The sequence below is a fragment of the Chrysoperla carnea genome, chromosome 5 (genome assembly GCF_905475395.1).
Source record: "Chrysoperla carnea chromosome 5, inChrCarn1.1, whole genome shotgun sequence".
Lineage (NCBI taxonomy): Eukaryota > Metazoa > Arthropoda > Insecta > Neuroptera > Chrysopidae > Chrysoperla > Chrysoperla carnea.
This window is the reverse complement of record NC_058341.1, coordinates 57,068,401-57,095,891: the sequence shown is the minus strand read 5'-3', so window position 1 is coordinate 57,095,891 and position 27,491 is coordinate 57,068,401. Positions and strand designations below refer to the sequence as shown.

General features: G+C 30.8%; 2 protein-coding genes across 2 annotated transcripts in view; one reads left to right on the top strand and one right to left on the bottom strand.

The window, feature by feature from the left end:
* The window catches only part of LOC123300986 (alpha-tocopherol transfer protein-like), a 106,206-nt gene extending 101,161 nt beyond the window's left edge, over window positions 1–5,045 (bottom strand). The window contains exon 1 of the mRNA XM_044883688.1: window positions 4,995–5,045. The gene's annotated coding sequence lies outside the window, so the exon portion shown is untranslated. The remainder of the gene's footprint in view (window positions 1–4,994) is intronic.
* Window positions 5,046–5,615: 570 nt separating this feature from the next.
* Window positions 5,616–19,073, top strand: LOC123301255. Its single transcript, XM_044883990.1, has 8 exons — window positions 5,616–8,090; window positions 9,544–9,764; window positions 10,372–11,236; window positions 11,574–12,061; window positions 12,119–12,334; window positions 14,035–14,494; window positions 16,904–17,007; window positions 18,606–19,073. The coding sequence occupies exons 1-8, from the start codon at window positions 6,293–6,295 to the stop codon at window positions 19,071–19,073; spliced, it is 4,620 nt and encodes a 1,539-aa protein (XP_044739925.1). The 5' UTR covers window positions 5,616–6,292.
* Window positions 19,074–27,491: the final 8,418 nt, after the last annotated feature.

The window sequence follows — 27,491 nt, the reverse complement described above, 5'->3', positions numbered from 1 at the left end:
TAAGCATCACATGCACACAATATATTATATATTTTTGTAGTTGTGTGGTATTTTACAGCTAAAAATAACTCATAATTTGACTAAAAAGCATGCATTTGGTTTATATGTATGTACCGTGCAATCAACCAAAACTTTTTTACAATACTGTAAACAACTGACGTAAATAATACTTATAAAAGTATTATTTACGTCATTTTCTTTTAGATGATACTGTAAACTTCAAGATTATGCCAAATATGATTGACTCAAGAGAAAATATATTTTTTTAATTTTCAGTAGGTTTAAAAGCTTGTAAGACTATTGTTTGTACACAGAGGTTGTATGACGCAAAACATCAACATTTTTGTTATACTTAAATAGTGTTTTATTGATTAAATTTTTATAATCAATAAAAAAAAATATACATTTTCCATAATATGTAAAGTATAGACCTAGATTTTCTAAATAAAAATTGACTATGGTTGTTTTTTTCCAACAACACTAAAAAAGAATATATGGAAATGGATAATGATACCATATGATGATGATACAATGCCAAGTGTGTGTGTTGTTCGTCGAGAGTATGAGTGGGATATTACAATGAATAAAATTATTGTAGAGCTTGTGAGCTGTGTAAGGATATTTGTAGTTCGTTTACATTAGTCCAGAGAAAAAATAAATTAAACTAGGTCAATATATTAATTATTATTATTAGTGGGGTTGCCAAAAAATAAATGACTGGACTAGCTTTTACTCGTCTATTTCGCTGGGCAATTTAAATTTTTACACCGACTATACAATGGCGAGAGTTATGTGTTTTACCGATATGTATGTATGTTCATCTGTTCGGACCGAGCTTCTAAACTACTAATCATAATTTGACTAATGAGATATCGTTAAAAGTCTTTAGTCTTCATCGCCCGCTGGTTATGGGCTATGTGGCGTCACAGTAACTTGAATATGGCGCCCTCTAGAGGACATAAAGCTATGATAGCATTTTTCATAGCATGTTGCACTTTCTCACGAAATTATAACCCCAAAGTGGTTTGAATAAAATAAAGTTCGAAAACTAAAACCTCGACAATTACAGAAAATATTTCCATCTGAAATTGTTATGATAAGTAAAATCGCATTACAGTCGAGGGAAATCTAAGATTAAGAAGTTTTTCACACTACCGAAAAGAGGTCCCCGACTGTTATGACAATTTTACTTATCATAACAATTTCAGATGAAAATATTTTCTTTTTTTCATACTTTTTAGAGCGCGATTTTGTAATTGTCGGGGTTTTAGTTTTCGAACTTTATTTTATATAAAAAATGCCACTAAATAAAATCCTTGAACACTATTTCCCTCGCTGAAAAAGTCCCTTTTGTGGACACAAAAGATGTCTTCAGCCACAAATCTTATTCGGATGGACTGTACCGCTTGTGCAATGTAATTTATCACAATAAATCTTAAATTTTGAAAGATCCTTAGCTCCTACTATCACCACCCTATATAAAAAAAGACTTTTTCGTTTAGAAGTGTATTGAAAAATTATCATTATTTTAACGTTATCTATAATTTGATGAAGTCCTACTGCTATAACTTGGATCATTCTGTATATACAGAAAATGAAATTCGATTTTAATTGTACTCGTTTTTTTTTTTTTGAGATTATTAAAAAAAAAGTCTGTTTTTGGAGTTTTTAAAATAATTAGAACCCAAAAGTTACAAAATCCAGTTTATTTAACTTTTAAATAAAAATTTTCTAATAAATTGCCAGAAAACGATCCGAGAAATTTCTATTCATATAAGACTTTGGACGATCCCCAGATTGACCCAGTTTTTCAATTTTTTGGGTAATTACCTTTAGTATTTAGAGGTAAAAAAAACGATCGAAATGCAATTTCTCGAATGGAAAATATTTGTCTGGCAGTTATATGAACAGGGTTTTCGTTACTTTTAGATCCTAATAAAGCATCAGTAAAATCCAAAATATCATTAAACAGTTTTTATTATTTGAACAAAAATAAAATAATGTGAAGTAATTAAAATACAAAACAAGCAGTGGGATGAGTCTGGTGCGAATCTTGAGGTCTACACGAATAACTTTCCGAAATAATAAAGACTAATAAAAAACTCGAACAACTCGAAACGACTCGACTGAATGTGATGATGTTCTTTTCGAATCATATTTCCGTTTATACGCTTCGATCGACATCTCAGCGAAGTATGTACGTATGTACGTACGTACATACACACACACACATATACTTCTTCTCCAAATTGGTGTTAATGCCTTGTCTTGACCATGAAACGTAAAGATATGTTGAAAATTTCGATTTCGAAAATCGGACCCATTATAATAACTTCCTATACCGGGAAGTTATAAACATAAAAATTCATTTCATTGTTAAATAGTTTCCAAGATTTTATATACTTCTTAGATTTATTGATTTAATCAATCATATGACGAAAAAATTATGGAAAGAAGAAATTATAGATGTCCTATCAGTTATCTTTTTAGGAAATACAATACAAATTTTTTTAATTTATTTTTCTACAACAACCTAAATTTTCTCGAAACGAAATCGACAAAACTTATGAATCACACTCTAAATAATATTCATATCACATTATTTGACCCTTTTTAATATTTAGGTTATAAAAAAAAAACCGAAGTACTCATAGATAGATAGAGATAATAATAAAGATAACATTACAGGAAAAACCGATCAATTTTTATAGTACAATCCATTCAATGAGATAAAATGAATATTCACGCCTCCCACTTCTCTTCAGTATTCTCTCTCCATTTTTTCATTTCCCTATTCCATCATCGTGATCGAAAATTTGACAGATATAAAAGTATATTTATAATCGTTAGAATATGAACGTAGTAAAAAAAACCGTTTTTTTTAAACTGATATGACAGTTTTATTAATATTCGAGGGAAAAAACCCATTACATTTACGCAGCCACTAGGAAATGCGAGAGGGGTCAATGATAAATTTCCTGTTTCAATGGATTTTTTATTTTTTATTTAAAAATTGGAATCGTACTTTTGTGATTGGGAGATCGCATGATAGGGATACACCTAATGAAATATGTAATAGAAAAATTGCAATTTTTTCACCGCTGTTCAAATCGGTGTTATTACGAAAGTGGTATTTATCTCGAAAAATGGGTATTTGAACCTTTATCAAACATTGTTTTTGACCTTTTTTAAAACCTGTTTAAAACTCAAGGTAAAGTAAAGCGACCAGTCCCTAGCCATTTATCAAACGCTTTCCGTTTCATATTGAACTACGGGGCAATCAAACAAGGGTTTCTGCTCGAGAATTATCCAGAAATTTATATTAAGCCGAGACGGAAAAAAACCTCAACGCTTCGAGAAATCGAGGATAATAGATTATATCCAAACCGAAATTCTAGTTCAACCAGTTTCCGAAATCGCAAATCAAGAAATTAAAAGGACCTCAAACTCCACAATGATTTATTTGAAATTCTACTAAAGAACCCATTCAGTCAGCGGAAACTACAAACAAAAACACATTCATATAACTAGAAATTAAATTTAAAAAAATAATTTCAGTTACTTCTACTGGGCAACGAAAATGGACAAAACTGTAGTGACTGAAATAACAAATCGTCGGTCAGATGCTAATGCTCTTGTATTTCTGAAAGCTTATTTCATAAGGAAAAGCTGTGAATTAAAATTAAATTTCTTTGTTGATTATTTTGCGGGTTACTGATAGAATTTTAGTTGGCATACTAACGCGCCAATTAAAAAAGTAGTACCGAAAGTGAATTATGAATTGTTTAATCAAAAGACTGTGATGTTAACATAAAAGTTATTATTAACATAAAAGTTATAAATATAAAAAAATGCATTTTTAGTTTCAGTTGGTTGCAAAAAGTTTGTCTTGTTAACCAAGTTTATATAGTTCTTTAAATATGTATTAGCAATTTTGTTTATTTAATTTTACTATTTATTAGCACAATAATTATAAAAAAACCTAAGTACTATCCTACTTTTACTTTTTGTATAGACCAGTCGAGTACAGTTTCTTTAATTTATTTGTTTAATTAATAAGCGTAATTATGGTAACTAAAAATTTCACGAAATACTCGAGAAACTGGACATCCTTGTCGACAATTCTCGTTCCTTAAGAAATAAAAAAGGTCGAGAAACCAGAAACCCTTAGATCAAACATAGGAAAACAAGCTTCAAACGGTTATACTTCTACCTTATTTTCAACTTTGATGATTAATTTTCTTATAACTTCATGAATGTAGACGAAAAATAAGAATAAAATTTTTCGATATCTGCGTTGGTTTTCGAAATATCGAAAGCTTAATAATGAAACAAAATTTTCAATTTTCGATATTTTGAAAGTTACTCCAGATGTTTAAAAATTTTATTCTTACATTTCGTCTTATATTATCAAGATAAAATTAATTCATCATCAAAATCTAAAATACATATTTTCTTAATTTGTGCCCCCACTAGCGTGCTCATACAACCTTAATAAATTGGGCACAACGGATTTTTTCTTTTTTAAATTTATTAGGGTTTTAACTTTAATTTAAATGGTTTTCTTTTTTAATTTCCACCGACTAATTTGGGAGAAATCTATGAAAACATATCATCCGTCTACTTTATGTTAAATGTGCCTACTTTTGAAGTCATGTATTTATTTAAATAATCGGGCAACCCCCACAATAAAATTTTTAGAATTGACTTAGTCCAACTTCATATAAAAAAAAATCAAGCCTTTAATCCAAAATTGCCCTGACGCTCGTTAATCGTTTTAAAATACGGAGCTCGTCCATCCTTAATACAATTTTAACTAAAAATTAATATTATAAAGAATGTTTAACTTCGATTGTTCTTGTAAGTGTTCTATAAAGTTACGCCACTGCTCTAACATGAACAAAATTCTACATAGCATAGCTGATATAGAATAGACGAAGCACAAACCAGCATGGTATGTAAAAAGCGATAATAATAAGCAAAAGGTGAGTGACCTTCAACTTTCGTAGTTGGTCGATGATTCGCGTCGACGTAACACACATATATAAAACGATTATTATTATATCATTTTCGTAAAAAAACGATATATATACGTATAGAGAGATTATTAGCGCGATACATATATCGTGTCGTGTGTACCTTACGACTTTTTCCTTTACACCGATTATATCGTGTTCTTGCGTTCCGTAATCACACACATATACACACACGACCGACACACAGCAAAATTTTCTTCTGAATAATTATTTCCAACTGACAACTCTCAACTGTGCTAGTGCAAATAGTGCAAGACAGGCTACGCTCGTGTAAGTAAAGAAATTTTTAATATACAATCGAACATTGACGAATCGAAGAAAGATTCAAAAAAAAAAATTATGTATAATCAAAAATTCCAAGAAAAATCCAAATTGATAAATAGATGATTTTCAAATTTGGAAACCGTAAAAAATAAAAAGTGTTTCAAACATCTTATTTAATTTCCCTTGTGAAATAAAAAGTGCTTGGTTTTTCCAGAATATATTTCGAAATTTTTATTGACAATTTTCCAAAAAAAAAAAAAAAAAATGTGTCATTAGGAAAATATTAAAATATTCGAATATTACGCATGGTGTAAATATTTGCTGCGCAGAACAATAAAATGTTATGTCCATGCGTGCGCATATTGATTTGAATGCACTCCGTGTGTGTTTGTATCTTATGACGACGATTCGGATTTCCAGTGAGTGAGTGAATGGTATAGTATAGAGGTTTGTTGAAGTGTCACAAGCGCAATACTCGCTCCTATGTATGGCTGACTATTGGTTTCGATCGATGCGTCGTCCGTCCACCACCACCACTAGTCGACGTCTTCGTCCCTTATTTCACATACCGGCTGTTGTGACCTACATCGACTTGTCTACAGCCTAGAGTCGAGGCGTCGACCATCATAACGTCATAATTGTCGTGTGTTAACATCATAGGAGTAAGACGAACAAGTTGGTCATCCCACATTCATTATCATCATTCACCTCATCTTCATCGAATTGTGTGATATCCTGGTGAAAACACAACAATTGTTCCCCTATACTGCAGATTGTTTTAGTGAGAACACATATACATACACAATACTTACAAACATACACACATATACACATACATATACAACTTCTTTATAGCTGCAGTGGTTTGTGAGTGGTAACTCCGCTCCAATTCCGTCCCCTACCTTCGAAAATTTTTTAGTGTTGTGTGAAAGTGTACGTCAAAAATTTTCGTCATCGAGCCCCGGCAATTGCCCAACAGTGTAGAGTGTTAAATGTCCACTAGTAATATTAGTGTAGTGGAATTGGAGGCACAGCTTCGTCAGGCGGAAGCACGACGTGCAGAAGTTGAACGTCAATATGCAGAAGCATTGTCTAATTTACGATCGTCGATCCCAACGGACCCTCTGGAAGCACGCCAATCAAAAGTGAGGGAATTAGAGAAAAAAGTTGCATTAGAAACTGTACGTGTTGAAGAATTACAATTAGAATTAGCATCACAAAGACGAACTACCTCATCATCAGCGTTATCTTCGGCAGCAGTTGGTGTCTCAACACTTTCATCAATTACAAGCGTACCATCATCAGTAATAACATCAACATCATGGACAGGAGGAAATCATCAAAGTCATCACCATCAGCCAACGTCATCTACAAATGTAACATCAACGGTGACATCAACACCACAACAAGGTACGGAAATCGAACGAATTATGGCAAAAATCGAACAAGATAATCGTATTCTTGCAGAATTAGAACATAGTCGATCAACTACACTAAGTGCACCAGAGTGTCAATGGGGTTTAAGTAGTAGTGCTACAGGCTCAACAAATAATAATCAATTAGATCCAAGTGTTTATGGTGGGACAACAGCGGTAAGTGCACCAGTTTCGCCCTTGCCATCACAAAACCCAAATAATTTGAGTGGAAGTGTTCATACAAATTATCAATACGCACCAAATAATTTAGGAACAGCATCAACATCTGCAAATATGTCAGGTTTATATAGTCAACAACAATTTAGTAGTACAGCACCAGGTGTCACTGGGGGAGGTGTAACTGGCGCGTATGGCGCCTATTCATCAAGTTTACCACCAGGAGTTAGTAGTGCTGCTGGCATTTACACAAACCATCATCATGCTACGAACGTTAGTGGTATTACAAGTGGGTTCAGTAGTGGAATCACCTCGACTGTGGGTGCGTCCTCCTATGTGAATCCATTACTCACAAATCAACAACCGTATAGTAATTTAATTGCTGCAACAAGTGCTTTAACAAATCAACAATCAACTGTGTTCACTAATAATACGGGAGGAATATCTGGATTAGCCGGGACTGCGTTAGGAGGTGTTGGATCATCGTACACTTCAACAGCATTAGGAAATCATAGTACATTTAGCAACCCATTAACAAGTACTTTAGGAGGATATTCAACGCTAGGCAATACGTCGTCGTTGTTTAATAACAATGCATCAAGTTTTACGAATAACCCATTAATATCGTCAACCAATCAATGGTCATCGCCAGCGATGACAGTAAAATTAAAACCTTTGGAAGAAGTTGAACTAGGTCGGCGGATACCCACACCCGTAACACCACATGCACCAAATATATGGGATCGTCCTCTATCCAGACCAACAATCACTGGTGGTGGACTATCGGATAGTGGTGGGGGAGGGGACTGGGGTATGGGTATCACAGATGGACAAGTGGATATGTTAGATATTCCTGGTAAAGGTAGATGTTCAGTTTATATAGCTAGATTTTCATATGAACCAGATTTAGAAACATCGGAAGATGAGTTACCAGTCTCAGCGGGTGATTATTTATTAGTATGGAGTGAACCTGGTGCACCGTACTTGGACGCAGAATTGTTGGATGGCCGACGTGGTTTGGTACCAGCTCATTTTGCACAGCGGCTAGTTGGTGACGATTTGCTAGATTTTCATCAAGCGGTGCTAAGTTCATTGCGGGATGAGGAGAGTGCAGAGATGTTAGCGGCTGATGTACAACGATTATGTGAGCTAACGGATACCAACGAAGATCCAGAAGATGAAACTATTGATACACAAGGTGATATTTATTTTTCATATAGCTTCCTTTTTAAAAATTTAGCTTACACAACACTGAGTGGATCTAACAAACAAAAAATCATCGAAAATTGATTATCAAAATTTATCACAGATGATCCTAAACAAATTGGGGATACAAAGTTACAATTGAATGTCATAGTTAAAAACCATTCATAAAAATCATGAAAAATGTTTTTCGATGAAATTTATTTTGATTTGTTGTTCGAAACATATACTTAAAAAGTATCCTTTATGGAAAACTTAACCAATTGTAAAAAAATACAAAAAATTTGAAGAAATGCTTCTGAAAAAAGTTTCCAAATTGTAGAAGCCTCAAGTTCATATCTTTACTTCTTGGCATCTGCAACTTTGAAACCAAGCTAAACCCCATAAAAACTTTTCATTTGAGTTCCAAAAGCTTTAACGTATTTCATTTTCAAATAATTTGTAGAATTTTACCAAATTCGAACAATTGATTCCTCTAAAACTTTCAAGAAAATCATAGTCCAGCTTAAAGCTCACAATTTCGTCTGATGACAAATAATCAAATGGAGATAATCGAAAATCACTTTTCATGGTGTTTAAAATGGGTTTTTATAGCTTGTAATTAAAAATTTATCTCAGGCACGAAAAATTAGTAAAACACGAAAAACATTTATTTTGAGCATTCCCAAAAGTTCTGGATCAATCTGTAAATTACACGACTGCTTTGTATTGGGAAGGTGATTTCCTTGATTCAAAAAAAGGAAAACATTCTCCAATAATTAAAATGTCGAAACCATTTTAGAACACCTTAAAATTTATCAAAGCATGTTAAATTATTAAGTTATTTTTTGAAAGGCAATTTTTTTAATATTATTTTACACAACTTAGCATTTTTAGTAACAATTTATTTTCACAATCATTTGAAACTTTAAAAATTCATTATCACAAAAATTTAAAGTTACACTCTTGCATGTTTTGCATCCAAAAAAAAAGTTTAACGAAAAGTTTTTTAAATCAAAACATAGAAAATATTTTTTGTAGCTTACTTTAGGCTTATTTATTAGACCAGCAGAATAGAATTCGAAAAAAAATTTTTAAGTATTACAAGAAAATTAAAAAATTTTCTTTTTAAATTAGAGATAGTTTAAGATTAGCTTAGCTTAAATTATAGGAAACGTTTTACTTATCTTTATAAAATTTAGATGATTTTTTCAAAAATGAATGAGTAAATTTTTTTAGAGAACAATTAATTTTCTTTGTAAATAGAATATTTTTTAAATTTTCGTAAAGTTTTGAATTATTAAAAAATAATACTATACTAATAAACTACCCAGGAATCAGGAAGTATAAACTTTAATGACCAAGTAGTAGGTAGATTCGCTTCATTTTTTTAGCCCCTTATTAGTTATTTGGGGTAGCTGGTAGTTTTTAGTTAGTACTGATTGAACGCATGCTGCAAATATTGGCAGCTGACGACCTCTTCTTCTCGGTGCTAGTGGGTGCTCCCAGACAACTAACATTGGAGCGGCAGCTGAACAAGAGTGTCCTGATCAGTTGGACAGCACCAGAACCCGGCCAACCTGGATCACAAGTGGAAAGTTATCATGTCTATGTGGATGGTGTGTTAAAAACGACAGTCAAAGCATCAGAACGTACTAGAGCTTTAGTCGAAGGAGTGGATAGCAATCGAGTAAGTCTTAAGCATGTACGAGGGTCAGGGTAATTTTGGATAAAAGGCTTGATTTTTTTTAATGAAGTTGGACAAAGTCCAAATCAATTCTGAAAATTTTAGGGGGGCTTGCCCGATTATTTAAATAAATCAATGATTTCAAAAGTAAGCATATTTAACATTGGTCTTATGGGAAAACGGTAAATGGATTATATGTTTTCATAGATTTCTCCAAAACTAATCTATGGAAGTTAAAAAAAACTATTTAATTTAGTGTAAAAACCTTAAAATTTCAATTTTGATGGTAAATTATTTTATAACTTGATAATAAGACGAAAAGTAAGAATAAAAATTTTCGATATTTGGAGTAATTTTCAAAATATTGAAAATTAAAAATTTTGTATAATTATTTAGCATTCGATATTTCGAAAACCAAAGATATCGAAAAATTGGATTCTTATTTTTCGTCTATATTCATGAAGTTATAACAAAATTCATCAACAAAGTACAAAATAAGGTACAAATAATTTCAACTACAAGTGTAAACTTGCCTTGACTCTCGTACTACCTTAAACCTAGAATTTAAAAATTTTATTTCAACGGTGTTTAATTAATTTTTCTCTTACAGCCACATCGAATCAGTGTAAGATCGGTTACAGCGAATCGGCGAACATCACGTGATGCAGCATGTACAATGGTAATTGGACGTGATACACAACAATTGGGGCCTACAGCAGTTCGTGCAACTCATGTGACATCAAGTTCTGCAATTATATCTTGGTTGCCAGCAAATTCAAATCATCAACATGTGGTTTGTGTAAATAATGTTGAAGTGCGTACAGTGAAACCAGGTGTATATCGTCATACAATTACCGGATTAACACCAAACACCCAATATCGTGTCACTGTAAGAGCTAAGCATATACGCGCGCAACCGGCAGTGCCTGGTGAAGAGCCACCATGTCCTGCTTCAGCACATACTGATTTCCGTACATTACCTAAAGGTTTACCAGATCCGCCTGCTGATATAATGGTTGAAGCTGGTCCACAAGATGGTACACTTTTAGTTACGTGGCATCCAGTTCAAGCACCACATCATCCAGGCAGCATTGTAACAGGATACGCAGTATATGCTGATGGGAAAAAAGTGACAGATGTAGATTCACCAACCGGGGACCATGCACTCATTGACATATCAAAGTTGTTAGGTCTAAATCCCAGGCATGTGACAGTACGAACGAAAGCACGAGATAGCCAATCGGCTGACTCTGTACCCACAGCAATACCACCACAAGTATTACGCGGCGGATTACGCCAACAACGACAACCGCATAGTGGTGTTCCGCCGCATATGCGACCTCAACAACGTGGTCAACCAGGTGGACCACAGCAACAAGTAATCATTGAGCATGAGGATAATCTTAGCGACAAAGAAATATTTCCATCTGGGCAAATGCATCACCGTACACAGGGACCAGGCATACCACAAATCGGTAGGTTTATTTGAATTTTTTTTTTTGAACTTTACCACAAAAACACCCACACAAACTTACCAACTAAACCGAATACCCATTTAGTTCTTGCATGTTCACTTCTTGAATCCAGTAGAAATTTAGTACTTTGCGCATGAATTAACGCTGCAATAAATGTATGTTATGTCGTTATATACGGGTAAAATGCGTTAATTTTACGTGAAAATATAATCCTCCATCTTCTACCCTGTCACAGAACCAAATACAAGCAAACAAAAGTGATATGAACAATAAAATCACTCTCAATTTTACTATTTTGGTTCTGTGCCTCTGATGTTTGTTCCCAATACCTTTCCAGAAATAACTAAAGATTCTGCACCAGAAGGCCAACTTACGGAAGAAGATTACATGCATGGACGTGGCGGTCGGGGCATGACACATCATCAAGGACAACAACCTCAACATGGCGGGAACATGCATCAGTATCAACAACAACAACAACAACCACAACAACAAGGTGGTCAACAAGGTCGAAATATGCAACAACAACAACGAGGTACTGGACAAACAATGCACGGAGCTCAAGGACAAGCTCAAGCACAGTACTACCAACAACAACAACCAACACAGCAACAAAATTTACAACAAAATCAACGAGGCGCTGGAGCACAAAATCGGCGAGGTCCTCAACAACAAGGTACATCAAACCAACAAGGGCAAGCTCCAAATGCACCAAAAAAAGCACGATGGTTTGTTGCTATGTACGATTACGATCCAACGACAATGTCACCAAATCCAGACGCATGTGAAGAAGAATTACCTTTCAGTGAAGGCGATTCGATTAAAGTAAGTTACTGTGTTTTCTTAATAGATTCAAATAAATTATTAATTTACTTTGAACAGGTATGGGGTGACAAAGATCCAGATGGATTTTACTGGGGTGAATGTCGTGGAAGACGAGGCTATGTTCCACATAATATGGTAATGGAAGTGGAAGGTCCACCACGCTCTAATGACCGTGATCGCTGGGGTGATATTTATGCAAATATGCCAGTGAAACGAATGGTTGCCTTATACGATTATGATCCACAAGAGTTAAGTCCAAATGTTGATTCAGAGGTGAGTTTATATTGAACACGATTAAATTAATTTTTTTATTTTTACTACTGAAGCTATGAAGTTTATCAAGATCAAAAAAAGTATTTAATTTTCAAAATTTTAATTTATTTCATTGGTTCTCAGAATTTTAGTACATTTTGTGCATTCGTAACGAGATCTTGATATTCGAAAATGAATTGTATCGAACCATAGGAAACATGATATTCAGTTATTTTTGAAATAGAAACAAAAGTGCATGAACTTATTTTTTCATTTTTTTGAAAGTAGGTTTCGAAATATTATATTTTTTATTAAATTCAATAACTTTAGATTATACTTGACTTAATTCTAATATTTGGTTGAAAATATTATCAATGCTGTTCTTAAGAGAATGTAAGATCACTGGTCGTGGTTATCCGATATCCCGCTTAAAACACTATTGAAATAGACGACAACGGTGGCGGATTTAGGTTGTAGAAAAGAAGGAATTGTCCCCTAACCGCCTTAGCACAAAAGGCCAAATACCTCTTCCAGCAGAAAAAGTTCTCTTATTTTTTTAAATAAAGGTGTAAAGATAATCGAAATTTCTGAAAAATTTCGAATCTTCTGAGCAATTTTAGTTCAAACTCCTGAATAAAAAATCTTATTTTATAAAAATTTGTTGGAAATCGAAGTTTTATTAAAAATTCGATACTAACTTTAAATCAATTTTTTGAATACTTCAACTTTTTTCAAATAATTCAAATTTTTAGCCAATTATACAAATTTTCAATAAAGAGTCAATTGTGCCCTAAAACTAGACCTATTGAAAATAATTGCCGTCAATGTCTTTTCTTAAATCCTCCACCGGAGTTTGGACGACGATGCGCTCTCCAAATATATAGCCCATTCATAAATAATGTTTTTTTCTTTAAAAAAATTATTAATTGGCATTCAAAGAGCTAAATGTATGGAGAGGCGTCCTCCGCCTTAAACGCCTTTATATCATTTAACGGCCATTGGCATCTAAAAAATTTTAATTTGGGATATATTCTTTGCTAAAAAAATGTATTCTTAATATAAAATAATTAAAAAATATTAAAAATGAAATTAATTCACAATTAAAAAATTTTAATGGCATAGAATGTATTTTCTATTGTCCTTAATCTTCCTTTTGCCACAGTTATTTATCTAAATTAAAGATAGTCATCTTTACAAGCTTATCTTCAAAAATAATACTTTCATCCAAAAAATGAATAATGTATTTTTGTTTATTATTTTTATTTGAGAAATTTTTATTCTAAATATGCATGTGATAACAGCTTTTTAAATAAAAATTAGTAGTCGCAAAATTTAGTACAAGGATATTATATTTTTTAAATTATCCACTACCAAAATTTTTCAAAAATCTTCCTAAATACCCTATTCAACTAAATTAAAATCCTTCAACAAACATTATATACAGTTACAAATAGCTTTTACAGCGCTAATTGAAGCTACTATTCTCTTTTATATTATATAGTCCAGGAGTTTTTAAATTGTTATTTATTTGGAATAATCTGGATTAGCATATTGTCGGGGAAACTTCAAATCTCTTGGACTATCAAAATAAATTATATTATTTTTAAATTGTGTTTCCTTTGGTTATGTACAAAAAAAATGTAAATGAAATGAAAATTTAGCGAACAGTAGTTGCGCTGCTGCACGGCCTAGTGCTATCCTAGTGTGTAACCTAACTGCAGGTGGAGTTAAGCTTCACCACTGGGTCGATAATCCATGTATATGGAGAAATGGATGATGACGGCTTCTACATGGGTGAATTAGATGGTGTACGAGGTTTAGTACCGAGCAACTTCCTGACAGAGGCACCCGATCAATTTCAAGGACCAGGGAGTGTAGGTTCTGGTATGATGCAACAACAAACATCTGGTGGGGCTGGTGGTAGCATGGGGCCTCGGTCACAGCGAAACATGATGGGGGCGGGTGGTGGTGGTGGTGCGGTAAGTGGTGGCAGTGGCGGCAGCGGTGGAGGCAGCGGCGTCGGCGGAAGAGGTCACGGGCCTGGAGCACGTGGACCTCCACCACCGCCGCGTGGTGTTGGCGACGGACCAGTGGGTATGTCACCTTCCTCTGCTGCCGGTGGAATGCCACCAGGTGCCACACCCGGTTCACGATCAGGTGCCCCACGTGGGACAAAGACAGGTGACTATCCACAAAACAAAACAGGAGTCATTTTCCTGTGTGTTGTGTTTTCACAAAATTCAAAATATACTCTCTACTCAACTCTCACTCTCATTTGCCGGCTGTGACCAAGGTGCATCAGTCATGTGGTGCAAAAAAAATATATTAAAAAGCTTTCCTTGTGATTGAGTGTTCCGTGCACTTGGATGCGCTCTATATAGCTCTCTCTCTCTTCTAAAACAAATACTATATATATATTCTCAAATATATATATAGACTTTATAAACATTTTGTATTTCTGTAATAGTCTTTTATTCTTTTTTATTATTTCATTCTCTTCCAATTGAATGTTCTTCGAATTCATGAACGTACACAGCAATATATCAACATCTCTCAACATTACTGACCAACACAAGAAGATTCGCCATGGGTTCTCCTCTTTTTTCAGTACAAGTCTCTCACAACACAACACAATTTTACTCTCAAAAACACACTAAATTTTTACACAAAGAATTCTTCTTCTACAATTAAGTTTTGGATAGGCACATACATATTTGGAGGTTATTTCAGAGGTTATTTTGAAAATATATAGGTGAATTGCGCAAGACATATATTATTAAAATATGATCATAAACGCATACTTATTTGAAGAACTGTTCCAATGGAAGTTGTCTGCTAATCTTATGATCAAAACTATCTTGATTATTAAAATGCTATGCATCTTGATAATCAAGATAACCACCTCTTTAATAAGATAACAGTTAATAAAGTCTTTCAAATGAGTGTACGTCTAATCTTTAATCTGCCCTACTATATTCAAAACGAAACACAAACATAACACTTAAACAACTAAAACACAAAATACACTAAAAAAATTACTAAAAAAATAAAAAAAACTGAAAAACGTCGAAGAACATTAGTATTTTTTTGACGTTATAAATAATAAACGCCATTCAACATTTTTAAAAAATTAATAAAAAATGTGTTCGTTTGTGAATTCGTTGGTTCGCGATTTATATATTAATCGCTCGCGTTTATATATTTATAAATGTTGTGTATTTCACGTTGTTTTTGTGGGCTGATGCACTCTAAACAAAATACTCATAAATATTTTATTATTTTTTAATATACATTCTCTATGATTCATGTGTGCTATCATTTTTATAATTGTCATATTTATATACTATTTTTTTAACAAACTTTGTAATACTATATTATTATTCTGGCTGTTAATGTTTCTTATATTTGGGCCTGCAATCAGATTTTATTGATGTCTTTATTATTATTGATTTATTAAAAAACAAAAAGAAAAAACAAATTGGTATTAGATTATAGTTTTATCCAAGGATGGCGTTGTGTCACTGTTTTAAAACATCATGTCAATTAATGCAGTTTTAAATGTTCAAATATAATCAAACAAATGAAAGTATTTTCGTGCAAAGAGTAAAAGAACAACTTCACATAGAGTAAATAAAAAAGATACAAAATTCTCAAAAAAATGTCATTGTTAGTCTGTTGGCATTTGCACGAAAAAGGTCAAGTAGGATACACTTTACTAGTTTAAAAACACACCACTAGTTAAAAAAATAAAATTTATTAAATTGTCTAATCCGAATATTTTTAATAATGAAAATAATAATAAATTCAAAAAAAAAAAAAAAAAAAAAAAAAAAGGGAAAAAATTAAAAAAACCACAACGGGAATACATGTCTCAAATATAAACACATATCATAAAAATCATAATAAGTCATTCATATTTTTTAATTTAATTCAATTTTCATTTTAAAATATTAAAAAGAAAATCGGAGAAAATAATAAAATTAATAAATTTACTTTTCATACTACTAGCTATCCTTAGAAAAGTGCTTGGCCCTGACGCTAACTACCTTTTTTTGCTTACTGTAATCAAATCCAAATTTGAATTAACCACTGTATGATTTGAATCATGCAACAATAGTCATAAGAAACTTAGAATCTAGGTTCCATAATATTTTCATATTTGAATGTAAATCGCGAAAAGTATTCTCTTATAACAATAATACAAGAGTATACAGGAAACCAGATATGGGCCCAGCGAGAATTAACAAAATTTATTATATTGGGCCCATGCCTGTAGGAAGCACGAAGCACATTTTAAAGAACAAAAAATGTTCTAGTAGTATGACTGGTACGCATAAACAGTTCTTAGTAACTATGTCAGTGTTTTTCATTCGTAATCAAAGCTGACATTTTTTTTAATAAATGTGTCATTGCGCAATCAAAATTCACACACTCAGTAGGTTAAATCAAAATCAGCAAACACCACCATCAAAATTCACTTTTGCTCCATAGACTTTAGTGTGCAAATAATACAAAAAAAAAATACAAAAAAATACAGTGCAGTGCAGTGATCTTTGTCTGTATCTCTATGTGTTGTTGTCTGTTTGCTAGATGCCTGTCCTGTTGTCCCCTGTTCTCAGTTAGACACTACCACGAACACCGTCACTACTGTCTCGCCACCGAACACACTCCTCAGCTCATCCACCGAGCAGCAGGTAACTAAACTCTAACTCTGAACTACTGAAAAAAAACTAATAAAACCACAACCAACCACCAAAAAAGCAATCCAACCAAAAAAATTTTTACAACGTCCAAGGAAAATTTTACTTTTTTACTATACACACTTTTTTTTTAAACTAAAGCATTATTATTTTGAAGCTTTTAAAAATTCTACTAACGTATAGAGCATAAAGCTCTTATAATATACGTTTGTAAAATTTACGTTTTGAACTAAAAAAAATCTAAATTAGAGCAAAAAAAAAATCAATTTTTTATGCACATTTGGCTAAAAAATTTGTTTTTATTTATTTTTATTTTATTTTAAAATTTTTTGTTATAACCTTAAATTTGTGTTGTTTTAGCAAGTTTATTTATATATTTAGATCGTAGCTAGTAAACGTAAATTTGGATTTAGAAATATTTGTTTTGTTTCATCATTCATTCTTAAAGACCAAAATAGTTTGCATATAAGCCTTCAATAATTTTCAAAAAAAAAAAAAGTTAAAAACAAAACAAATATTTTGATTGTCATACTCAGCCGGTATTTTTTATTAAATGTTGACAATTAGTTTTTCTATTAAATGTTCAATGTTGGCTGTTTGATTTTATTGTTTGCATTTTTTAATTATTATCAAGTTGATATTAATACTTTTTTATAACGCTATTTACGCATACAAATTAAATATATTTACTTTTAACACAAAAAAATATTTATTAACAAAACTTAAAACATTTTGTTTATTAAATATGTAATACGCTTGCGTGTGCAAGACTACTAGCGCCTAAACAGTTGAGAGTATCAACTAAAAAAAAGTGTTAAACTTAAATCTATGGATTAAATCAGTGCCAATAATAAAATAAATAAATTGTTAATTATTTAAAAATAAAAAAACATTCAAAATTATTACATTTTGAATGCCTTTTTTAATACAATCACATTTCTGGAATCATTAATTGATTGTCTAATTAATGTGGCACTGAAAATCAGTAATATTTACTTAAAAATGAAGTCCGGTTGTTATTTTCTGGGTCTATTATGACGCTTACAAGCTTTAATTCTGATTAAATAATGATTTTCTTTTTTCAATCAATTTTGACAGTCAGTGTAAGTAGGAAAATATGGACTTATAACACTGTGATTGTTCAAATTAAGCGTTTTAATGCGAATTAGCTTTTATGCTGCCACAAAAAAATATTTTATGCCTAGTAGGAAAGACAGATTCAAAGAGCGTTCATTCTTTTATGTTTTATAAAAGAGCGAACGCGCCAATTTTGTGCTACACACAATATATTCAATTGAATACAAGCGAATGTTCATTAATTCGTCAATTTCTGCTGAACCAGCCCAATCTTATACCACATCCTTTAATACTTATACTGAGTATAAATAGTCTATGAAAAAGAACAATTATTATGTACGTTTAAAGCGTGTCAGCGTCTAAAACGAACACAGTAAAAAATGCAGATATTATCTTATATCTTTTTTAATAATTTCATGATAAATCATAGACGTCGGCGTTAGTAGTTTTGAACAAACAAGAAGAATGAAAAATAATAAAATGATAATCTTATACCTGAATGTGATTTGTTACAGCGACAGGCAGCAATGCAGAATCAACAGAGAGGGGGCGTACAGAGAGGGGGGACAATCGGTGGTAGCCAACAACAGCAAACACCACAGCAACAATATCAACAATCCCAGCAACAACAACAACAACAGCAACAGCAATCGAATACATTTCAAAATCAAAATAATCAATTCAATAATCAAAATCAATACCAACAGAATCAACAATATATGGGTCAGCAGCAAATGGGCAATGATCCTATGATGAATCGTTCACAGCAACCAATGCATAAAGGAACACCTTCTGTTTTACCAAATATTTCGTTAGGTGGTCCACAACAAGGTCCACCTGGACAACAAGGACAGCCACAGAATGCAACAAATGCACCGAATGCGTTAATGCAAAAATTTACAGAAATGGCCGCACCCGGTGGTGATATTTTATCAAAAGGAAAGGAATTAATATTTATGAAGTTTGGACTTGGAGGAAAATAATTTTTAATTTTATGATGGATTGTTATTATTGAAATTGTGTCTTATTATATTTTTATAGCTTATAACATATATCGATTATTTCAAATTAGTTAGCATAACTTTACACAAAAATAATAATAACGAATTGCGCATATGTTTATAAATTATTAAAATATGACGGGACACCCAAAATAGTCCGGAAGTCAAAGTGAATTTCATACATTCTAATGTTTAATACCTATTTTGCAGAGATTTTACCCTTACCATAAAGCCTCATAGTTTCTTATTATGTGATACATTTAATGGGAGGGTAGGAAGCGACTGGAGAACTCTCAGTTGTCACTACCAAGAGAAACTTTAAAGATTAACTTAATTCAATTATAAAAATTTTCCGTGAATGTTCCCAAACCCATGTAAACAGAAAAAATTCATGGCATTTCTACATAAAAAAAGAAGGGTTTTGAAAGTTCATAAAGTTGCAGTTGATTTTGCGTTAAAGTTGCAGTTGTTATTACGAAAATTAATTCGATTTTATCAGCTGTTACACTAGACTATTACCAGGCATAATATTTAACAGTCTTTTCAGAACGGTTGAAAATGTGCGAGACTGTTGGTAAGGTCGCGTCTAACAACTTTTCTTTCAGAGCGAATGTGACAAGCTTAAAACAGATGAATATTCATTGAGTTGGTACATCATGAAAATAAGAAAATAATTGAATAAAAAATGAAAAAACATATTGTCCAGTACTCGATAGATTGGCAAGTCCGTTGCCTGGACCTTAAAAATTGCAAAGGTATCAGACGTCGAACACTATTTTTTGAGTGACAGACAAAACAATAAAAATTGTAATCTTTCTTGGGAACTTGGACAATTAAAATAATAATTTAGATGTTTTATTTCAAATTTTACAACGTTTCGTTGGCCTTTATTTCCAACTTCGTCTAGCAAGCTACAGTAATTTAAGAACAAAACTATTTAAATTAAATGTAATTAGTTTTGTTCTTAAATTACTGTAGCTTTGAGATATAACATCTACATTATTTTAATTATCCAAGTTCCCAAGAAAGAATATAATTTTTATTGTTTATGGCATGGACGAGATTCAGAATATAGACAAAATAACTTTTAATTTTGTATCAAGTATCTTCTAATTTGAATATCGTTCTCAATGAATATTCATTACTTTTAATCAATTACAAATTTTTCAGCATAGAGAAATTTTCGTAAAGGAATAAGTTGTTAGACATGGCCTTGGCAGAAGCCTTTCAAACTTCTACTCATTCTCAAATGACTGTCAAATACTAAGTTTAGCCGTACACCTAGATAGCAATTGGGATTCCTAGGCCCTATTGAATTAAGGGGCACGTATCTTCAACAGGTTTGGAAGCTTCGTCGCCCTGACCTTAGCAAAATAATCACCAAATATTATGTGGTACGAAATTCATCACTGGCTTCTAGGGTTAAATAATGATATACATATTATAAATATACATAAATATAAATATTAATTATATATTTTTAATTATATATTTAAACATGGCGCTAGACCATCCTACAAGACAATAAAGTGATCTTCATGATATATTAATTTCCTTTCCACAAAAAAAAATAAAATTTATAAAAAAAAATACAAGTAAATTACGTAAAAAACGTAACAGCTTGATTAAGAATGGACGAAAAAACAACACAAACGACACGAATATATTTTAAAATTATACTTTCAAAATCCAATAAATTTCTTTATCAAGCTGTTTTATTTCGTTTAAAAAAATAATAATACAATAAAATATAAACAAAAAAACATATTTGCGCACACTCTGTTCATTTCAATTTTCATGATAGTGTTTCTACAAAAAAACCGATAAGATACTATCAGAAAAAAAAAACCGTCATTGCAGCAAATTCAATTTTTGTCACAAATCTACACAACTAACTAAAAAAAAGGTCTATCGATTATTTGCTATAATAAACTACGTCACTACACTACAGAGACAAAATTATATTTCGCAAGCCTTATTATATAACAAGGTTGTATATTTTGTGATTATTTTTTTCAATGTGCAATATTTTGAACGGACCTTAAAAGTTTGTAGTTTGTCAAATAAAATTCATACACAATGGTGGTTCATAAAAACGGTCTCCACCGTGGTTGGTGGTACATAAAATGCATTATATGAAGTTAACATAGAGTTTTAATTATAACGTTATTGTTAATGATATTCATAATCCAAACCAAAAAAAAACTCAGTTATTTAAAATTGAAGTTAAAAACAAATCGATTCACTTTAAAATTCTTTCGATATTCAACAAATGTGATGGAGAATGACGACGAAAAGGAAAAATTTTGAAAGTCAAATAAAATTATTGAATGATTGATAAGAAATAAAGGCCATGCACGGTAAAAGAAAACAATACCCATGGTCTGTGTTAGTATGATGATTAAGCAAAATTTGATGTTGGATCAAAATGTGGACGGAATGCTATTTGTTATCGAAAAATATTAATTTAAAGGCGCATTAATGAATTTCTAATAATATTGTATATTAACGCATTCTAAATGGCCTTTCTGACGATGATATTGTGGTTTCAAACTTTTTAAGAAAAATAACCAAGAACAAAAACTATTTATAAAAGAAATAGATTTGCTTGTTTTGAAATTAATATAAAAAAATTTTAATTATTAAACAAAAATAGGGTAAGGAATAATTTATTATATTTTATACAGATTTATGTGGGGAATTTATTAGATGAGAAACTATAACAATGAAATTAATGTAAGATATCCGTGGATCGACTCCCGGTATCAAATATGTAGAATTCTACGGCAAATAATGAAATCTCTTAAAATGGAAATTTTTTGTGTTTAAGTCGAGTTTTTAAAAAATTATGTATCTATAAGCTATAATATAATATATTTAAGTTTTATTCGTAAGAAAACCCTTAATTATTGCGAGTACATTTATGGCAAGATTAAAAAGCTTTTCTAATCTACATATTTGTGATTACCACGATAAGTATGAAGTACATGTACCAACACATTGACCTAGTTGAAAGTCATAGATACTCTCCTAGAGTGGTTCCTAGAGCATTAGTACCATTAATGATTTTGATAAAATCTTCATGGAGATCCCAGCCACGTAAAAAACACCCATAATATATTTTCTTATCATTTCAATCTGCAGTGTGTCGCATTTCAGAAGAAAACACTCTCATATTTTCGTTATTTAAAGGAATATCGATTTGAAATTTTGCACAGTCATACAAGGTGGTGAGTTACATTTTTTAAGATCCTTAACCGAAATCTGAACAGCCTAATAAAAATTGACAAATAGAACCGATTCTTAATATTTTGCCTACCGTCAGAGATGGTTAGAGATATCGAAGAAAAAACTATTAGAAAAAGTTGCTTAGAAAATTAATTTATGCCGATTTATCGATTTTCACGACAAAATTCGCATTTTTAATTATTTTGGTCCACACTCATAATTATTACAAGTTTATTGAAATATTTGAATGCATAACACTATTAAAGTATCAATTTGTCCAGTTTTTACATTCCATACCACATTAGTTATAAAGGTTTATTTTTTTATTTTATAACTAGTGTGCTATGGAATGTAAAAACTGAACAAATTGATAATTTAACAGTGTTATATATTCAAATATTTCAATAAACTTGTAATAATTATGATTGTGGACCAAAATATTGAATTTTATCATGCAAATCGGTATATAGGCATAAAAAAAATACTCGAAGCAACTTTTTCTAATATTTTTTTTCGAAATCTCTAACCATCTCTGACGCTAGGAAAAATTTTAAGAATCGGTCCTATTTGTCAATTTGTAATAAGCTGAGTTTAAAGTTCAGATTTCGATTAAATATCTTATAAAAAATGGTACCCATCACCTTTTATGACTTGCAAATGATTGTGCAAAATTTCAAATATATATTTCCATAAATAACGAAAATATAAGTGTCTTCACCTTAAATTCGACACACTTTATATTATCGATGTGGATATTTGTATTCTAGGTTCTAGTCCATTCTCTTCAGGCTAAAATGATTACAACGTTTGCGTTTTCATCACATCTAAATTCGAAAACAACTTAACCAGCTTAATCGACAACAGGCATAACTACAAAAGCTTTCTAAATGAGTGTCGATTATGCATAAGCACCAAAAAAGCTTAATCTAAACTGCCTAAGAAAAGGACCGTTCGTTGTGAAAATATACTATACGTGGAGATTCAATTGGTTCACAGAAGGCTAGCTCAAACCATGTACCTACTCTGTTTAAATATTTTCTCATATAAATATTTTTCTTACATAATTTTGAAAATAATTACTCCCCTATTTAAAAACTATATACGCTTCATTTCAACATACCAAAACAAAAATCGTTTGACAAAAAACTATTCAGATTATTTATTATATTATCTGGGATTGTATGCAGAACAAAAAAAACGATTCCTATATCTATGAAATGTTGCTTATTTAAAAATGAAATATAAATATTATAAATAAATAAATATTTAAACTCTTTATATCAACAACAACAACAACAAAAACCATATGAACCAATTATAATTAATTGAATGTATAAAAAAATAAATAATTAATTTAAAAAAATATCGCACATTAAATTACTTACCAATGAAAAATAATAAAAAAAAAAGTATATAAACAGATTTGTATATAGTTGTTTTATATAATAAATATTCTATCTATAATATAATTTATAAATATTTATCTAATAATAATATACTGTCATGAATTTTTTCATAATTTCTAAACTAAGAATGTTTGTTTAATAACAAAGTTTTTTTTAACCTAACATCTTATTAAGTTGACATTTTGGAAAGCATTTTTTATGGCTTTGAATTATATCTACTATTATGAACAAACACTATTTTAACCTTTTAAGTTTTCATTGCATATCGTGTCCCAAATTTGTTTACTCTTTTACATAAAAAGATTAAGAATAACGTTATTGTTTACAGTTTTTTATTTTCTATCAACGATAACAAACTCTCAAGTAAGGCACATAACAATTTTAGGATTGAATTATACTAATTTCTATAGTTCTTTTCACAAATGATTACTAACAGGGGAAGACTTCGTTTTTAGAGGTTCGGGATGATAAGCCTAGAAAATTCTGATTTGAGAAAATTTTGAAAAATGAAAGGATTTAATTCGACCCTGAAAGAGAACCTTTCATTTTCCAAAATTTTCCCCTCACAAAAAATGTTTTAAGTTTATCATAATAAAGCCATAAGGAAGTCTTTCCCTATTAATAATCGCGTGTTAAAAAGGTCCTTAAACTGGGGGCTATTCTTTTTATATGACTAACATCAAACATTTTTCCCTACTATATTTTTGGTGTGGTTTTCCTTCATTTCACTTACTTTTCCAAGATTTTAATTATTTTCAGTGTAAATATTCAATCCATTTCCGTTTTGAGTACATACATCATATGGACCTGAAAAAGAATATTTTCATTTTCGATTTACTTGTGACCTCACAACAGCATTGCATTTATCTTAAGATCCAGCAAAATCCGTCATTAAGCATGATTAATTTTCGCATGAAAAGTTTTTGCCTAATTTCGTTTAAAACATGCTCCTGAACGTAAAAGTGCCGGTCGCCGGTGGGTAACTGGTTAGGATATTCTTTAATTTTTTTTTTTTAAATAAGTAATATTAACCGAATTGCTTTGGGAAAAATTTTATCATATAATTGTAATCAAAATTAAGAAAAAATGTTCTTTTTCCATTTACATTTTTCTCTACACCCTTCAGTTTTTGAGTAATAATTCGTAAAATTAGGATTAGCCTAATTAGTTTAAACAATATCCTACCGGGTTACCCACTGTCAATCTGCACTTTTACGTTCAGAAGCATCTTTAAACGGAATCCTGCAAAAATTTGCCATGTGAAAATTAATAACGCTCAATGACGGATTTTGCCGGATATATATTATTATACTTTTGGGCAGGGAATTAATAAAATTTTTTGTTTCACTATTTTTAAACAATCCGTCGTTGTTTTTATTCAATTGAAAGTAGACTATTTTTTAACATAAATGGTTCCTCAAATTTTTATAATAATTTTTAATAACAGCAGATTCCTAATTTTATTGTTAGTACCTACGATAATTTCCATATGTTTAAACTAATTTTCTTCTCTTTGTTTAAAAATTAGTTTTTACAAATTTGAAAAAATTCAAAACAGTATAAATTTTACCAAAATCAACAATAAATTGATAAATAAAAATTGTTTTAAAGTTCATTTCAAACAAAGAAGAAAAAACCATAAAAAACAACCATTACTTGACAAATAAAACTATTTAAAAACAAGAAATAAAATATGTTTAAAAACAAAAATAAACCTAAGAAATATTGTATTATTATTATTATTATTATTATATTAATTAATTAATTAATTAGTTAATAAATTATCTAAAAAAAAAAAGATTTTTATATCAATTAAATGTGATGTATATTAAAAAAATAAAAGCTTTAATGTAAAATTGTCTGCAAGTATTATAAAAAAAAATTATATATTTAAAAAAATTATTATATTGTGTTAAAAAAATATTAAAAAAATGTTTGCTTCAAAAAACTAAAAAAAAAAAGTTACAAAAAAAAAGAAACTAAAATATATAAACTTTCATTGTTATTATATGAAGAAAAAAAATCTACAAAATGTTTCAGGGAATACCTTACCACCTGGATCATCTTGTATACTATTAATTATTATTGCGTAGCACAAATATACCACGAAAAAAAAATTATTTTGTTATTTATTATCTAATTAAAGTTTTTAACAAGAAAAAAGTCTATATTTAAATAAATTTTAATAAGCAATATAAGGAAAAAAAACTACTGTTGCATGAGGAAAAATCATTTTCATTTTGGAAAAATATCGACAAAGTTTGTTAAATTGTTTCGACATTTTGATATTTTTTCAATTTCGTTATTAAAATCTGACATTATGTGACAGTATTAAATCTCATAGAAAAAATGACGATACATTTCACATTAATTTTTGAAGTCATAGATCAACATCCCTCATGGTAGGTCTCGATCCACATTTTGAAAACATATTGTCCATATTGTACGAATTCAAAACAACAAAGGGCAATGTAAGCCGAGTTATAAACTCAAAAAATCTAACCAAGTTAGCTACTAAAATATATTGGAACTGGTTTTGTTACCTTCAATATTACAGTGATTTAATTTTTAAGTTAATGATTTCGTAACATATATCAATATTAAAACTAACTAGCTGTAACAGAGTGGCAAAACTGCGGATTTTAAGTGATCTAATTTCTGATTTGGATTTAAAGTGGTCTAAATGGTACTAAACGGATCTTATCACACTTGAGTTACTGAATTCTATACCGTTTGGAAACCATCTCGCTGGCCATTTATAATATATGACGTAAGAAAAGTTTGTATGGATGTTCTTATGTATAAAACAAAGAGGGAATTAACTGTATGTGATGCGTGCTGTATCATATGTGTACAACTTCAAGGGATGTACAAGTATGGATGAGAGTACAAGGATGATACTGACCGTATAAGGATATCTGTCAGTATCATCCGCATCTTAAGTGATGTACAAGGATGGCTGTGTTCATGTATACACATATACAACTACACGACCGTAATCAAATGATATGCTTACGCTCGCATCACACACAGTACATTCCCTCTTTGTTTTATACATAAGGACGTCCATAAATACTCTTCTTACTTCATATATGGCTATCGAAATGGCTGCCAAATTGTATATCTGGATAAAGAATCTAAATGACGAGAATTAAATTTAAGTGTTTAATATTGAAGCATTCCCAGCGTCACAGAATGAGTGGCCCCAGAATTGTTACGATTTCATATGAAGTATAAATCCGTTTCATTTTTATTATTTCTATCCGTTCATTTGGAGGTTCTAGTTTATACTTCCAATTTGATCAATTTCAGTACATGAGATCCTCTTTCCAGTTATATGATCAATGATATTTACTAGCGCGTATGCGTAAGAAATTCATTTCAACGCCATTTGGATTATTTCGCAATGAATAGTCAGTGGATACCATTGTAGTTGATTCCATAAAATGATCATGATTGAAATCGAAGAAACTTCATAGAATTTTAAGAGATTAGCTTAATTTTAACTGAGATGTTTACTCAGGAATAAAGAAAACCAGAAAATATAATTCAAAATCTTTTAATTAACAATTCCAACTTTTATTTAGTTTGTTTGGAATTAAAATTTCACTCTTGTCAGATTTTAATACAAATAAACATTTTTTAAAGAAATCTTCAAATGTATTTAAAATTGTTAATGAGTTTATCGTAAAGATCACGACAAAATCGCACAAATAAAACAAAACCCAATTTGTGTGTCAGAATCGAAAAAAATCACTATAAAAAT